The sequence below is a fragment of the Brienomyrus brachyistius genome, chromosome 7 (assembly GCF_023856365.1).
Source record: "Brienomyrus brachyistius isolate T26 chromosome 7, BBRACH_0.4, whole genome shotgun sequence".
NCBI classification, from domain to species: domain Eukaryota; kingdom Metazoa; phylum Chordata; class Actinopteri; order Osteoglossiformes; family Mormyridae; genus Brienomyrus; species Brienomyrus brachyistius.
In genome coordinates, this window is record NC_064539.1 from 5,495,491 (window position 1) to 5,513,838 (window position 18,348).

The following is an 18,348-nucleotide window of genomic DNA, read 5'->3' on the forward strand; positions in this document are numbered from 1 at the left end:
TCCCTGGAATAAATGGGTTAACGACACTCAGGGGCGCTGCTAAGGATTTTGGGCCCCATGAAAAGAATCTTGACAGGGCCCCCAACACATTTATTGGGGGCTTCTCTGGGCCCCCTCTCAGTCATGGGCCCCGAGAATCGTCATCGTTTACCCCCCCTTTACAGCGCCCCTGATGACACTCCATCAGCCATGGGCTTGAAACCAAAAAATCTTCTGATCATAGGCAGAGTACACACAGAGCTACATAACCAGGGGGTCACCAGCTTGAATCCCATCCTCGGCAGAGGAGTCACATGTCCATCGGGCCCTTGAGTAAGGCTCTTAACACCCCCAAAATGTTTGTGGGCCGCCAAATAAATAGCTAATCCCGTGATAATTTGATTGGATATGCGGTGGAGACAAGAATTTCAATGTTCTTGTAAATGGCAAATAAAGCATCATTGCTCTATATTTGCATACGTGAGTGACACTGAGTGGTGATTGGCCACATACTCCCCATCCCACCCCAATGATCCCACCCCTTTTCCCACCTTCGTGGAAACAGCATGAAGTCATCTCTCCCGGGCAGCAGGTCCTTGGTGACGTGCTGATATCGCACACAGGCAGCGGCATGCAAACTGCCCCGTCAGCCTTTAATCCAAGACTGCATAAAAATGCACGCTCCTGCACCTCACTCCCCGCCATCTCAGTAAATCTGCGAGACAGATGCTGAGTCTGGACAATCAGAACATATCAGAGCTGGTGGTGTCGTTTCAGCTGAGCGAGATAAGCTCTCCCCTCACTGGAGCTCGGCGCCATACCTACACTCTCGATTTCCCAAACCGAACACCAATATTTTGTTCCCCTGGTGGATGTGCTGCAAATTTCAAAGCTCAAGAATTACATCATCAATATGCAGACTGGCTCGTTTGATATACTTCAGCATTTCAGTGCATTTGACGTTAATCGCTCTGCTGACACAAAACAATATGCAGGAGAGCCAAAAGTGTCCAGTGAAAATGCACCAGAATAAGACACCTATAAATTAAATTAACGTAAATGTCATGGGAACAGTGGGTGAACTGGACTGCAAGTGAGAAGCAGCCTCATAAAATAAACAAGGCCAAATATCTGTGCCAGGGCAGGGAGGGAGATAATCACAACAATGGCAAACGCCTTGACAAATTGCACAGCTGCTGTCCTGGCAGCAATAGCTTGGAGAAGCTGAGCAGGCCGACCCTTCCCCCCCCCCCGTCTGCGTCCCACGCTGCCATCGGCATTGGCAGAAAGCTGGGGCAGGTCAGTGGCCAGCGGGGACATCTGACCGGCAATGCTGGGGGGGAGGGGGGTGGCATGCCGTCTGAGACAGCTGGCCGAATGTCAGAGATACGCGGTTGGTCTGCTGTGAACCCAGGCTGACACATGACCACACTCCGCCTCAAAGATTAAGCTGTAGCTTTAAATAAATGATACCGGGGGGGGGGGGGGGGGGGGGGGCACTTAGCTTAAGTGTGAGAGCAGGTAGCCCCCCCCCCCCAGCACCACCCCTTCCTGTTTGAACCTCAGGATGGGATACAGTACTTATGCTTATAAAATTCATTCATTCGAAGATACAGAAATGTCATGTCAGAGACCGACATTGTGGGGGCCGAGGACATACGAGGTTGACCGTGACATCAGAAATGGGAGAATGAAGAATAAAAAGGAGAGAAAATGAAGACTAGGTTGGTGCTCCCTGATACCTAGAGTAAGCAACCCCCCCCCTCCACCAAGGGACAGGGAATGTAAAAATAATATGTAATTTCCTGCAGTTCATATTCTTCTACACCCTCTGGGTATCATCTTGAAGATGCTCATTACGACTACACAGCATCCAAAAAGATATGAATATAAATCAATATGAATATGTATCAATAAAATGGGTTATATACAGATTTGAGGCACTGTAGTGGGGAATGTAAATTTGCACAGCACAATGGTAATGGCTAACATGTCTCAGTATAGTGAAATGAAAGTACTGCATTGCTGTGTACAACCCCGTTTCCAAAAAATGTTGAGATGCTGTGTAAAATGTAAATAAAAATGCGATGATTTACAAACATGATAAACCCACATTTCATTGAAAATAGAACAAAGGCAACATATGAAATGTTGAAATTAAGAAATTTTATTGTTTTGCTACAAATATATGGTCAATTTGAATTTGATGCCATCATGTTCCATAAATGTGGGGACGAGGGCATGTTTACCGCTGCGCTGCATCAGCTCTTCTTTTAACAACATGCTGTAGATGTTTGGGAGCTGAGGAGGACAGATGCTGGAGTTTTGAAAGTAAAATGTTGTCCCATTATTGCCTGATATAGCATTTCAACTGCTCAACAAGTTTGTTTTCTCCTTTGTTGTATTTTTCATTTCATGATGTGCCAAATGTTTTCAATGACAGGTCTGGACTGCAGGCAGGCCAATGCAGCACCCAGCCTGTTATACTATGGAGCCATGCTGTTGTAATATGCACAGAATGTGCTTTGGCATTGTCATTCTGAAATACCTTCTCTGAAAAAGACATTGTTTAGATGGCAGCATGTGTTGCTCCCCAAACCTGTATGTATCGTTCAGCATTAATGGTGCCTTCCCAGATATGCACGTTACCCAGGCCATGGGCACTAATGCACCTCCACACCATCACAGATGCTGACTTCTGAACTGTCCTCTGATAATAAGCTGGATGGTCCCTCTCCTATTTAGCCTGAAGGATGCAGCATCCAAGAATTTGAAATTTTGATTCATCAGACCACAGGACAGTTTTCCCATCTTGCCTCAGTCAATCTTTGCATGAGTTCGGGCCCAGAGATGTCGGCGGCATTTCTGGATCCTGTTCAGATATGGTTTCTTCTTTGCATGACAGATTTGCATCCTGCATTTTTGGATGCAGTGACGAATTGTGGTTTTCGGAAGTGTTCTTGACCCCATGCAGTGATTTCCACTATACAAATATATGTTTTTAATGCAGTGCTGCCTGAGGACCCGAAGATCAAGGCTATCTATCAGTTTTCGGCCTTGTCCCTTGTGTACAGAGATTTCTTCAGATTCTCTGAATCTTTTAATGTTGTTATATACAGCAGATGATGAAATTCCCAAATTCTTTGCAATATTACACAATCTTTCAGAGTGGTGAACGTCTCCCAATCTTCACTGCACTGCACAGACTCTGGGAGGATCTTTTATACCAAATAATCTTACTGACCTGTTGCCAGTTAACCTAATTAACTATGAGATATTCAACTCTGTGTTCTGTTTTAGCATTTCACCACTTTTACAGTCTTTTGTTGCCCCTGTCAAATTTTTGAAACGTGTTGCTAGTATCAAATTCAAATTCAGCATATATCTGTCATAAAATAACATTTCTCTGTTCAACATTTGACACATCATCTTTTTATTTGTCTTCTATTTTCAGTTAAATATGGGTTTGTATGATTTGTAAATCATTGTATTCAGTTTCTATTTACACAGCATCCCAACTTTTTTGTAAAGGGGGTTGTACACTCTGATTTTCCCCAAAAATACATCAGTGAAAATTAACACTCAGATTATTCATGTGCCACATTCAACCTCTTCCATATATAAATGCTAAGAGGTCATACGTCTACAGTTTTACTTTCTTATTTATAATTATTAATTATTTTATCAAATGATATATTTCATATATTGATTTGGTAAAGACTCTGCAAGAAACATGGAACTGAGGATTTCATTGTACTCTGGACACATAGCAAGGAAAAAGTCCTTTTAAGGAACGTCGATGCAGTTCAGCTCATCGGGATGCTACAGTGGTTTTGGGAAATTTAGGCTGGATCTTAGGTGCTAAATTGCAAGTGGGTCTTTAGAGGATCCTCAGTGACCTTCTATGTGATATTACTGTTCAGGTCCAACTAACAAACATTGCTTATGAAGAGATTCTGTGCGTCAAGCTGGTCCACAAGTCTTTGGGGAACCGTTTGGTTAGTTTTCACGTTGCTACAGAAGATGGTCTTAAGTAGTCCAAGGTGTTTTTTGGAATCAAACAAAGTTGGCATCTGAAAGAAAGGGGGAAAATTGAACTATATATTTTTATATATTTATAAGTATAGCAGATGCACACTAGCTCTGTAAATGCCCGACTCCTTAAGGTGACATGAAACCTTACAGCAAACGCAATATCAGGTCTTTTGTTTTCCAGTGAAAAGCCCGACAGCGTTTTTCCCCTGAAGCATTTCCTGTCTCCCTTTCCGGAGGCTTCATGAATTGGTCACGCCTGTGACTACAACTCATCTGGTTAGTCCTGATACAATAATCTGCCAGCGCCCCAGGGTATGTATCAACCCAGCCGCACGTCTGCAGGACCCAGGGAAGGCACTTAACACATAACTTCACCTACGAACTGACACATTCTGAGTTCAAAGTCTCAAAGGGAAGAAGCCAGACCTCCTTTTCTGCAAAAAGCTGTGTGATGCACCCTGTCTCACTAAATCTGTCTGCTTCACCAAGAGAAAAAAGGCCTTTCTCCTTGGACTTCCTTACCCTAAATATAGCAGTCCTTCCCAGAGCAGACAGATATGTTCTTACTCACAATTAAAGGGGCTGTAGACAGATTAAAGGCAAAGCGGGGCAAGGGGAGTTAATTAGCCTGTGCAGAAATAGACAGAGAGTAGGGAAGGTGTGATATACATGTGAAATTACTCCCATCCATCAAAAATATAAAATAAAAACTGAGAATCCTCAGAGCGATATCACATAGGACGGCCACTATGCACATTTACTTACATCATTTTAATAAAAATATTTCTTTAATCGCTTCCGTAATTCAGTTATCAGTGTTTCTGTTTCGCGTGAACGCAAAGTCTTCGTCTTAGTGTAACATGGAGCCGAGAGACACGACAAGCGAGCGTCTCACTGTCTTTCTCTTTACTGACACGGGATGAAGTTAGTAGCTGCGAGAAATCCGCCGCAAAACGATGCGTGTGCCGTACGGGCGTCGCAAGCAGTGACAAAATGACAAAAAAAACAACTTGTCTCTTGCAAAAGCGACACAATTCTAAAAAAAATAATAATAATAATAACATCAATTCATTAACTTATTATCATCATAATTTATTGTGATAAAGAGGATTAAGACATTGTAACCATAAACAATTTCTCAGTACTTCATACAAACAATTATTAACGGTAAATATTAATTACAGTGAATAAAGTAAAATCGTGTTAGCTTTGAGGTTACACATCGAGCAGATAGTTTAAATTTCTTCCTGAGGCATTGGCAATAAACCCTGAACACTCGTGCATACGTCACCCGTGTCAGATTATGACGCTTTTCCAAACTAAACGGGCATCAAATCTCATACACAAACACATGCAACTCGGTGTAACTTTGTTACTTTTCCATCACACATGCACAAATACCAGTGAAATTCGGCAGAGTCAACAGCAAACTGAAAATCCCACTAAAGTGGATGCTTTAGATCCTTAAAACCTGAAATAACATACTTAAAAAGCGTGGCAAAAATCAGATCAGTCGTCTTAAGTTCGGGATTTTTCTACTAAACATAAGCAATGCTATTTAGTGTAACAAAGCATTTAAAATACAGTAATTTTATGTTTGTAAAAGGTAACTTTAAAAACCAGTCTCTTCACAAAATATCACAGCAACAAAACAAAAAAATTACAATACTGTAATAAAAACAAACAGCACTCACATAAATATAAAACGGTAGCACTAAAGATGAAAATATCAATTTTGTCACCTCGTCAGCATTTCTCTATTTTTCAGAAAATATTCACCCAATATACAAACATCACCGTCAAATCTGACACTTCCACAACGCCACAGAAGCAAAGCATGCTGGGAAAAGGCGAAAAGGTCACAGCAAGCTGTGTTTTCAACCAGGCACGAAGACGAGGAACAAATCAGCATCAAAGTCTGACTGTTTGGTTTATAATCCTGATACGCCAGATGTCAATCTTTATCAATGCGAGCCCTGCCTAACATTGCCATCTATAAATCCATCCATTCATTTTCCAAACCGCTCATCCTACTGGGTCGCGGGGGGTCCGGAGCCTATCCCAGAAGCAATGGGCAGGGAACAACCCAGGATGGGGGGGCCAGCCCATCGCAGGGCACACTTACACACCATTTACTCACACATGCACACCTATGGGCAATTTAGCAACTCCATGTTTTTGGACTGTGGGGGGAAACCGGAGTATCCGGAGGAAACCCCACGACGACATGGGGAGAACATGCAAACTCCACACACATGTAATCCAGGCGGAGACTCGAACCCGGGTCCCAGAGGTGTGAGGCAACAGTGCTAACCACTGCACCACCATGCTGCCCCACCATCTATAAACAAATTCTGGATTTTGGGGAAGGTGTTTATTTCCAGACGCCATGCAAAAAAACCAACCACTTTGCATAAATTCTTAAATTCCTTCAAACTCTTTTCAGTTCGTTTAGATTGCTACATAATCAGTATGAATTTGTTTAGCCACTGTATATAAAACCTTTCTTTGTTCTGACATGACCTTATTATGTATTATTAAAAAAATTGTTTATTCTAAGCAAACAAAAACAGAACACATAATGTTGCATCAAAACCAGCATATTGTTTGGAAATAAAATCGCCTAATCATAGTTTTATCGTCAACTTACTGCGAAAATCCTGGGGAACAACTATATTAAACTTTAAGACAAGACATTTAGCAATTTAAAGAATTCAATCCAAGCACCTTCCGTAACTGCATATCCAGTACAGGGTCGCAATGATGTTGATTATTATGAAAAAGTCGCATCAGTGATTAATCTTTGTAAGACAACTGTATGCAGCTAAATCCCTGAATTACTATACAAACTCAAATTTTGAAAAGAAAGATGCAGAAACCTGTGCATTTAACTAATTTAGACCCTTGGAAATCTAATAAGGTTTTGGTATTCTAGCTTTTTGTAAATCAAAGATCATTCAATTGCCGTGTGATCAGCCTTAGAGTGGAAATGAAAGTAGAACTTTTAATGTAGATATGGAAAGGTGCTGGAGATTTGCTTCCTTTGATATGTTAATATACCAGAGAGGTGCATTTCAGCAAGAAATTATACATGTTTTTTAAATTTGGAAGAAGGAGAAACAGGAAACGGGAGAGAAACAGGAAGTTGTACAAGTTTAAGGGATGGAATCAGGAGCTGAGCAGCACCTGTGACATGGAGATAGATGGGCATAGGGCGCGACGTCAGTAAAAGGGGATCCAGCTCAGTGTGCCAATCGAAATGAGAGTCTGGCAGGTGCTGGAGGACAGCCACACCATCTCCACCAGGCTGTAGTGCAGGAAGCCCAGGGCGAAGCCGCAGGCCATGTCCGTAAGATGGTGGCGGCCGAGCAGGACGCGGGAGACGCCCACCAGGAAGGCCCACAGCACCAGCAGGATGCGCAGCGGCACAGCCAGCACCAGGTGCGAGAGCAGGAATTTGGCCACCATAGCGGCTCGGCTGGCATGGGCCGCCGGGAAGGAGTACACATCCATGGCGACGTAGTCTAGGAAACCGGGGTGTATTTCCCATGGTCCTTTGCGCTTGACCAGCTTCTGTACCCCGGCCACCGTCATCACATCCAGTATGAGAGCTGCAGAGACAGGAAGCGGAGGGTATTATCAGATCCACTGAAGTATATCCAGCACAAGATACAACCTATTACCCATAATTCTCGCAGTGGAAGATCTGGCAGCTCACGCAGTAGGTCTCAAGAGTTTTTCACAACCCTCAGCTTATTCTGCAATTGATCAAGATGCCCAGTATCAAGCAGGCTAAACGTAAAGAGATTCCATGGTAATAAACCTATTAAGTACCAGCAGATTTTAAACAGGACCCCCTCAAAGAGCGGGAAGCATACACTACCAAGTAAAAATTTTTGCACCCCATAGGTTTTTACTACTTTACTGTTTATTTCGCACACTGCGGATTTTTTTTTTGTGTTAAACATTGGAAAGTTGAATTAACAACTATAATAAAGTCAAATAAGACAGGCTTCCTTTATAACATGGAAAGAGTGTGTAACATGTCTGACATCGTATTACCTGGTTGTGTGCTGATGGCAGAGCCAAGTTCTAGGCTGTCCTTTAACTTTAAATGCACTGGTTAACTCCTTCACCCCATAAAACAGAGCAGTATTTAATGTTCCTTGTACAAAGGATGCCTTGAATTTGCTCGGCTGTTACAACTGCTAGAGGAGGTTACTTTGATGAATCAAAGATATGACATTTTATTTGTTACCGAAGAATATTGCGTGTAAATGTTAAGTGAGTAACAATCTCAGTGTGTGCAGAAACTTTTGGCTTTGAACTTTTTGCTAGTGCATGCAATTAACTAAATGAGCTTGGCTGAATTCTAATTATACAGATTCCATCATTGCAGCATTACATACAACAGCTTTTTCAAGACAGCGACAATGACGTACCTACACTCCCCCACGACAGTTACCGTGTTTTGGTGATTTTAACATATTAAATGAGAAACACCACAGCTGCGAGTAAACAGATACCTGTATCCTGATCACTGTGCCAGCAAACAAAGTTCCTCAAAATATCTCCAACACATTGTGGCTCCACCAGTCATGCTCAAATAATTGATACACTTTAAAAAAAAATTTCTGCAAGTAGCATCACAATGAAGGCGCTCAAACAACTTAAGCCAACCACTGTTCTGAGGGCAGAATTGTCTTCATCAGCATGTCTTTTCTGAGCTGGACCTTCTCCACAGCTCTGCGGCAGGATCAGTATTTATGACCATCCGCTTGGCCCCCATGGACCAGTCCAGCGGCTGAATATCTCAAAATAGGCCTTAAATCTGGCACTGCGATATAAGACAAGAAGGGTCTCAGTTTTAGATCACTTCATGTTTCCACAGTATCACATCCAGTGCATTAACATAAAAGAAAGAATAAAATGGACCAAAGACCCTTGTGGGAGTTTTACTTGCATACAAATATTCTGATGGCAGAAGGAGAAATGATTGGTTCAGAAAGATAACCAATCAGATTGTAGAGGAGGTTGGCCAAAGAAACTAGAGGAGGCGGGACCAACCAATCATTAGTCTTGGTCCAGCCTCCTCTAGTTTCTTGGACCCACCATTTCTACAAGCCGATTGGTTATCTCTCTGAGCCAATCACTTTTCATTCTGCCCTCAAAACATTTCTGTGTAAGTAAAACTCCCACAAACACCAAAGACTAGACCCCAAGACCAAGGAAACTCACACTGTAAATGCTCCAAAAAATAATGGTTTTCTAGAGGGGGTGGAAGAAAAACCATATTTTTGTTTAAGCGAAGACCTTTATCAAACCACACAACAGGACAGAAACACTGTAAAAATGTAAAAAGCAGATTATTCTGTAAAGAGAACATAGAAGACAGGTCGTATTTTGCTGTGTTTTTCAGACCAGCACCTGGCCCCCACTTGCAGATGTGGAAGTAAATCTTCACTTTGACTTAATGTTAAAGAAAACGCCCAGAAAAAAGAATGAGTTGATGAAATAATATGCCGACTAAGTAACACGGGCAATGTCACGATTTGCGACTTCAGAAAAGCGGAGAGAGAAATTAAGATTAACGTGGAACGGCGGCCAAAATGCCGGCGCATTAAAATGCAAATGCTCGCAGCCCTTAGCTGACCCCAGAAACCTGCCTCCCTGTATTTTCGCTGACTCAATCGTCCTGTTTTTCCAGACACCTCTGGAGACCGCCAACTCCCATACGCAGCTTCCGTCAAGTTCACTGCAGTACCCCTCCGTCACCTGACACACGCATATCAATCATACTGTCATCTCCTCTCTCTGCCCACAATTAGATTTCCTCATTAACAAAGAATTCCGAGACCAATATTGAGCATGGGTTTTATTCCAGAAGCATTTTTGCATCCTCCTTGACCCCAGGACCTGCTATTGCACTATTCTTTAGATTTTCACCTCAGGTGAGACCAGCTTTAAAACTTTAATGCACAACAACCTCCAACCGTCCATCCAATTTCTCTAACTGTTTATCCTATTCAGGGTCACAGGGGGTCTGGAGCCTATCCCGGAGGCTATGGGCGCAAGGCAGGGAACAACTCGAGCGCCAACCCATCGTAGGACGAGCAACAACTTTCACAAACATAATGTCAGTTGTACAAAACCATATAAGGCAGCAAATTAGATTGGTGAACCAAAGGAGAATCGGAAACAAAAATAACAATATTAGGCACAAATAACAAAATGCTAAACCACAAAGCCTTAGATCCCAAAACCTCAAACTCACTCTGAGAGTAGCTCCCTCAAAGCATTTAAGAATAACCTAGTCAGTGTTGAGAAAACTGATTCACACCCGAATTCACATACATGCCTACAGTGTCAATATCACTTTCCAATGTAAGACAGATGCAAAAAAAAAAAAAATGAATCACTCATTTTCTAAAACATTCTATTTCCAAAGTTCCCATGACAAAAGATCCACAAAATCAAAATAAATCACTTTCAAATAAACGGGGGTCTTGCAACAGGGATCAGATGAGGACGAGGTTACTGAAAAGTCTGTAGATGTTGCTTCACAGATGAAACCATGACCACACCGTCCTGGGGATGAGGATGAGGATTCACAGGCTTCAAATCCAAGAAGAACTTCACACACGTGAGGTACAAGCACAATACATCCAACAACCATTCCTCGCCTAGCGACCGAGTTGCATTCCAGCAATTAGGTCGCTAAGTGATAATCAGGTAGCCTAAGCGTGACCGCAACTCCGCTTAGGACTTTACTTCAGCCTTCCACGCTGTTTCTTGTATACTTCATAAATTAGACATTTTCGACAACATTTGGTACATTCTACTGCAAAGATCTCGCTCACTTCTGCATGCGTTGTTGTCAGGTGTATGAAATTTGGTGATAAATGCGTGCACTTCGTGAACTTCTTTATTACCGTCGAATTCGCGGATGGCTGCTAGCTGAAAGAAGTCGCTAAACGGCTGTGCTTTTCGCGATGCTTGCAGCGAAACACAGAGAGCAGCACTAAGATAACAAATTCAGGCCAGACATGGCTAATTATAGAAGGTTTGCCAGAACCCAGCCTTGGGAAGCCTTAGGTTGTGGGTGAGTTGGGGGGGGGGGGGGTGGGTGGACATGGGGGGGAGCCCTGAAATGAAGAAAATTATCACAACCTCTAAAGAATAAAAGCAGCAATGCAGTAACATTCACTTTATTCCTATGTCCAGTGGTTCTCTCTGGATGCAAAACCCTGGGGAAAGGTATTAATGTTCTGTATCTTCTTGCAAAACAGAGATAGCCATAAAAATATGATGACAAGTGGAAACAGGTTAATGGAAGTGCTGTGGCAGTAATAATCGTGGCGATATTTGCTACACTTTTTAACTGTCTCTCATAATCCAGTGGGATGAGATTCTGTTATGCTATACTGATCATGGGGGGAATCAGGCAGAGAACTGAAGCAGCAGTCTACTGCAACCCTAATGGCTGTGCATGAAAATCCTGGACAGACGTTCAGAGAATTGGATCGATGGGGGGTGGGGATGTGACAGTTAGGATACTGGGGGGTGACACGGACAGGGGACTCTGGCAGAAGAGCCAGGATCTGTGTGGACAGGTGCCAGAACAAGAAACGGATTGGAACCCGTGGACCCGTACAAGGCTCTTAAAAACTGGAGAAAGCAATCAGCTCGCTAGCACAGCTTGGCACCGTTCAAAATTCTTCTTGGGACCGAGCACGACTCAAGGTGACACGGTCACGGCTGCACGGTGGGGTTGTGGGGGGGGGGGGCAGGGCTTCCTGGAATATTCCTCTCTAACATCCTACATAGACCACACCCCTGGGGAGCACCAGAACTCCAAACAAGGCCACAGTCACACGGCCCACGTGACAGTGATTTCTTCAAGTGTCAAAGATATACGCAAAAAGGGCGATAAAGGTATCTGGGTGTTATGGGTAGAAAGAGGTGTTATGGCAGAGGACAGGAGAACTACACAGCAAACGGAAAAACCCTTGGACTGCTGGGTAGGAGTTCTACACACCGCCCTCTGCACCGTCTAATAAGAAAGTTCTAGATGCAGCCTCCATTGAAGCACTTTCTTTACAGAACACATTTAGCATTAGTAGAAAGGGAACCAGGAGGTGTATTCGAACAGCAGGCAAATATCACAGTATCTAGGAATAATCTGAAATAAACATCCCTTCCCCAGATTAACAAGCATCCAACTCAACTATTAAATCTTCCAGGAAACTTCAGAGCAAAAAGGAGGTTCTCAGGAAACCTGTCAAGACCTATAAACTATAGTCTAATCCGGTCAAGTGAAGAGAAACTGTGCTGTAGCATGACACCACGCATGCTCTTCCGCCGTCCTTGTGGTGCCGAAGGCAGTGAAAGGAGCCACCTACCCCCTAATGAACCAATGGACACTCACTTTGTAGCGCATCTGCCTTACCTGGATTTTTACAGCATAATTATTCCTGCTACACCTCTCCCTGAGGGACTCATTGTGTGCAGTTAATGCCCAATGAAGACCCACAAAACAGTCTGTCAAAGTACTATTCTATTGCTCCCAAAAGCAAGACAAAGTCCCGACTAGAATGACCTGTTTCCTCCCTATACATGAAAGCAAATGTACACAGCTTGGAAAAAGAAATGGATTTACAGGGACACTTTAGATAATCTGTACATGGTTTTGTCTGTATTCAAAATTAGGTTAATAAGGTTTTAATTTTTTTTCACTTGTTTTGCATTATACATCTCAGAAATATATAAAATGGTATGCAGACATACAATTAAACCTGAAAAAGAAATGCTTCATCTACAATTCACGCTTTTGACCCACGAGTCATAAGCACCTTTATTAATACATAATTGATTTACAGATACTTTTTCCAAGCAAAAAGAAAATCTGTTTGAATATAAATTACCGAGGAAAAAATGTCTTTTTAAGTTCAAGTGCAAGACGTGAAGATGGATTGGGTATAAAGGAATCGACTTTGAGGAGTCAAGGTACTTGGGTGCGTGAGAAACGGAGGAACAAGCATGGAAGTGCTGCGTGCATGATGGGGTGGGTGTTTTATTGCAAGAAAACAAAAGCAGGCAGTATCCACGAAAATCCACCTACGTTGTCGACTTAAGCCATAAATCTCCAACTTGTTACTTCCTGTTGAACCTCATTCCTGTTCGCGGCTGCCGCGTGAAAATGTTGTGCGCTCAGGGGGCAGAGTAGAAGACGGAGTCTTCTATAACACCAGCATCGACATTTCCTTTCTTATCACCATGAAGGTTTTGCGAGTTCAAAGACAGGAAGAAAAAAAGCAGGAGCACACACCAGCAAACTAAAGCAATAAAGAACGTTTCTATGCACCGCTTTTCTCGTTGTGCATTACTACGTTCATTCAAGTTGTGAACTGCCGCCAAATGTATCAGTAATATACGTTTTTTCGATTTTAAAAATTACACAAACCCTCCAGCAATGATGGGACTGGTGCATCACCATCCCATTAACACGTATTTTGGTGAGTAACTCTGAATTACGTTGATTTCATTTTCACTAATAAATAGCTAAATAGTATTGTGATTATAATGTGATTTTTTTAAGGTAGGGAAATACCTCTGTTAATAACAATAAGCTAAAATATCCCATGCGTTCAAGGTTCTGGTGTAAGTCAATGTCATTCCACGGTCTATCGTGGGATCACAGAGTTGGACGATCCAGTTTGAGTACCTGTTTAAATAAGTATTCCTGTAACCACATGGAGCGCTGGCAGTCCTCCACACACCCGTCACTGACTCGTTCGTCATCAGGCAGTGTGATTTGTTGAGAAAGTCAACCATTAATAAGAATGAGCGAAATGGTCCTTTTTTGGGACACAGTTCATTTGTTTCAGTTCACCTAAGAGATTCGTTCTGATTCGTTCACCAACTCATTCAGTGACACTCCCTGTGTGCATAAAATGGATCTGAAACACTTGTGTTCCGTTATCAAAAATTAGCCTGTTATTTAGACTAAAGACTAAAGAGCTAAGGCGTAAGCAAAATATCATCAATAAGTCATGAAACTAAAATAATATTTGTTATTGAATTATACTCTCGACAACATAGGTTTTTTTAAAAACGCAAACCTACCAGCTCATCATATTACCAGTTAATGAGGTCAAAAGCTAAGGAAACTTGGTTTAAAACTACTTTTTATTCCGAAGGAGTGACTGAGAGACTCTCTCCTTCCCCCACTCTCTCACCGACTCAGTCACCCACTCGGGTCTCTCAGTCAGTCATGACCCAGAGGTAGCCTATCAGAGTCTCTCCTTGACCCATTCACTTACTGAAGTCATTGAGAGAGGCAGTCTCTCATTCACAGTTCTTGTTCGTTCTTTAGGGGTGTATACCTTCGGTCCCAGATTCAGCCAATCATATGCTTGCTGACATCATGCCCTTACATGCCTCACTGGCTCTCATTGGCCACAGAACAGGAGGGAAACAGCATTCAAGTTATATTAAAGAGTAGGAACGAAAAGGATGAATTTGTGCAGGGAAGTGAACACAAGTTTTTAGTTCCTGCAAGAGACTCGTTCTCCAGGAACGAATCATTCATCGAACATAAGATCATTAACCAGAAGTGAAATGGGGGCCAGCGGAGGAGGGGAGGATAAGTTCTACAGCTCGATATCTTTAGCTACTGAAAAGAGTAGTACTCATTTGTGTGGGTGCCGATACCTTTATCTAAACTACTTGTCCTACTCATATGAACATTGTACTGATTTAAATATCAGGTCAGGAGTGTATGATAGGATAAACAGCACATCAGATAGACTGCCTTAGAATTTCAGCATGAATGATTAACAAAAAAATTCCATTTCTGCAAATAATACCCTAAAATGGACAAAGCTGGACAGGATTTTAATTAATCTCATACGTACCAGAACTCTGCATTCTTTATAGGTTGCATGGCAACTTTGACACCTTTCAGAAAAGTAATAAAAGTAAATGTATCATTGGATTATATTTGGTTCCTGTAATAAACAATTGACCACAAGTCTCTCTAGCTATCCATCCATCCATCTTCCATAATTATAAGGGTGAGTCTGGGATCTCTCCCATGAAACAGGACAGACCAGTTCAGGACAAATACTTGCAAGTGACTAATAAGATGTTCTAAATTTTTTTTTACTATTATAAGAATTTGTTTTGACCATATATGGGAACAATTACACTTTGTGGTAAATGACCATTTCACACAACACACATTGTGTGTTAGACCCCAGTCGCAGTGACCCTGTACTAGAGACGCAGTTATGGAAGCTGTATAGATGAACAAATGTATAAGGACTTTGATTCTAGTTGTAAAATTTAGGCTGACACACTCCCTCGGTGCTCAGGGGGATCATTTTAAATGCTTAAATGTGACTCGAGAATGATTGTTAATTGTTTACCTATACTGAATTATCCTTCCACGGCCATTATAAAAAGGACCTTAATAGAATACCCCCATTCACTCCGGGAATTATTGCGACGAATAACGTGCTTCGACATTAACTAGCAATAACCTCCAGCGCGCGGCGCACTTCGCAATTTAGGTAGCGTCGCTATGGCTCCAATTGACGAAACACGACGACCACCCTCTCCGCCATCATCTGCAGCTAGGCAACAAGGAGGAAGCAAAAATAAACCACAGGACATAGAGAGAGAGCCAACTTTAACACCCTGCAGGCATGAGCGGCCTGACTTTGACATGCAGAAAAAGGGCACCGTGTAACTCAGAGTCACGCTGCTGCAGAGTGCAGCCGGAGGATAAAGCAAAACACACAGCGCCCAGTGGATGGGCCGCTCTCCGCAAATCCAGCTAATCACAAATAATGCGACAAAGGATGAGTCGCAGTTCACAAAGTGAGACTCTGACTGCAGAACCCCACATACAGAAAAAAAACCAAGACCTCCTTTTTAAGGCTTATCTCTGAGGCCAGCTTTTTACCAGTTTAGCTGCTGTTGAGAAATGAACATGCCTTCATTGTAATGCGTTGCATTTGCTTTGACTGAAATGCCAGAACATATATCTTCCTTGGTGCCATTTTACTTGCTGAGCAGATGCTTTCATGCATTTTTGTACGCCCCCCCCCCTTTTAAGAGTAAGAATATAATCGGATATGCTTACTAAGGACATTCAGGTGAAAATCCTTTCCTCAAGAGTACAACTGTTTTAGCCCTCATAAGGTTATTACTGGAAAATTTTTGATATAACAAGGTGAATAGATCTTTAGGTACTTTTCTACGTTCATATGTACCGAAGTTGGTTTGCAAAATAATTCACTGTATAATTTTCGATTAAAGTCGATTATGTTGAAATATTATAATAAATAGCGTGCTCGTTTATTTACCCAGAAGCAGATTGACCAGGACCTCCTGTCCCGCCAACGTGTTGCTCTTAGTGAGACAGAGGAGAGTCCCGAGGATCCACGTGATTCCGTGCCCGGTGAGCGCCAGAAGCGTTACTATGGACCGGACGCTTCCCCAGGAGGAGGACGTGTAGGCGCAGACGCCGAGCCGCTTGGACAGGCAGATGTCGATCGCTAAGAGAGAGTTCATTGCTATGCCTTTGAACGTGGGGTTGAGCTGCATGCAGTCTTCCTCCGGCAGCTTCAGTGACTCCCGTCGCTCCCTGGCGCCGTCGACCGGCTCACGGGGGGGATGCTCGGCTTGCAGATTCTGCTGCTGCCTAGCCGCTTGGCCCGGTCTCCTTGCGGAACCGCGCATCTCCGCGCTGTTCGTCCTGAGCGGTTGGTTCAGAGACATGAACTCCGGTCTGTTGAGAATATTGTTTCGATCTCTAGTTCTGGACCTGTGTTGATTTGCAGGCATTGTTGTTCAAAACTTTCCCCTTATCTCTCTGTTTATCAGCTGCTTTTAAAGTATTCGACCTCCCTCTGTAAGGATATTAGTCCCTGGGAAAGATCTGTTCTGACAATCTGTCTTCAATCCCTGATCAAATCCTAACTCAGATATACTTAGAGAGGATGACATGCATGCGCGCGTTGCAGTTAATTCTTCTCTCCGAGACAGAATGGAGTAAGGTGACTGGCAGTTGCTCTGGCCAGTGCAGCTGGCGTGTGTTTAGGATGGGAAAAAAGAAAATGAAGTCAATTTCTGAAGCCACCGACCTTCTGAAAAGCTTTAGGCATCTGGAAGAGCCGGGGTATTTTACTACTTGACCATTTCGTTCATCGTCGCTTTGGCGTTGTGGGGCATGTTGGGAACTGTATTTTTTCCGATTTATAACCAGGACGTCAGTGTGACTTTCTCCCCTTAATATAACGTTATTACACGCGTTTTATTTCCAGTTACGCAGTTTCAGTTAGCTAAAGTACTGACATTGACATGAATAGCAGTCGTTATCGCAACGTCCTATTCTGTTTTTTTTTATAGCGAACTGTCTGTCACCTGGATCTCCCGACGCGGTGCAGCGATCCCAGTTACTCGTGGCATGCGGAGAACGCAGCAGGAATTTCTATTTTTACTGATGCCCACACAGATCCCTGTCGCAGTATTAGTGTCGTCTGCCTCGCTTTGATCGCGGCGCAGGAGCACTGAAGAATTTTAAAATTGCACTAACCAGCAGTGTCCATATCCTACTCGCATTCCTCTTTTTCCCTGCAATACCAAACCACTCCGCCCCTTCTCCTCCCCCTGGCGCCCTCGGCTCCAGTTAGGAGTTCTCCATGGTGCTTAAACGAAAAATGGACGACGGGAGACGGGGAATGCTGATACCGACGGCAAATGGTTCAATCTCACGTTAGTGAAACATCATATCTGTAGATGTTGCACATATTTATCTGCTTACTCCATGCATTGTTACCGATTCAGGTGCATTTCTCCATCAAAACTTAAATAATATATATATATATATATATATATATATATATATATATATATATATATATATATATATATATAATATACAAAACACGCTGTTTACATACTCCTCATAAAATCTCAGTAAATATTAATATTGATAAGATTATCGCACTCATGGCCAAGGTTTTAAATATTTTAATATAATAGGATTAAAAAGTAATTGGATATTTTCCTATGATTAGAAACGAACAGCCTGTAACAGATTGGGATTAAGTAACGTAGTGTAAATATTTAAAAATGATAAATAACGTTGATGTATTTATATTTGGTATTACATAGTTACTCAGGATATGGTTTAATATAGAATACATTACTCTGAAATAAATGTCACATACAAAGCTGGGCAAATAAAACCTTAAACGTGCAATTACCAAGACAGATGCTGTAAATTATGGTTAATGTACAATAAAGTATCAATTGCGCTCGGAG

General features: G+C 42.5%; 1 protein-coding gene across 1 annotated transcript; it reads right to left on the bottom strand.

Annotated features, from left to right (window-relative positions):
- Nucleotides 1-5,085: 5,085 nt before the first annotated feature.
- Nucleotides 5,086-17,663, bottom strand: LOC125746891 (inactive phospholipid phosphatase 7-like). Its single transcript, XM_049021502.1, has 2 exons — nt 16,386-17,663; nt 5,086-7,625 (listed from the first exon to the last, which is right to left on the bottom strand). The coding sequence occupies exons 1-2, from the start codon at nt 16,864-16,866 to the stop codon at nt 7,237-7,239; spliced, it is 870 nt and encodes a 289-aa protein (XP_048877459.1). The 5' UTR covers nt 16,867-17,663; the 3' UTR covers nt 5,086-7,236.
- Between the last annotated feature and the right edge of the window lie 685 nt (nt 17,664-18,348).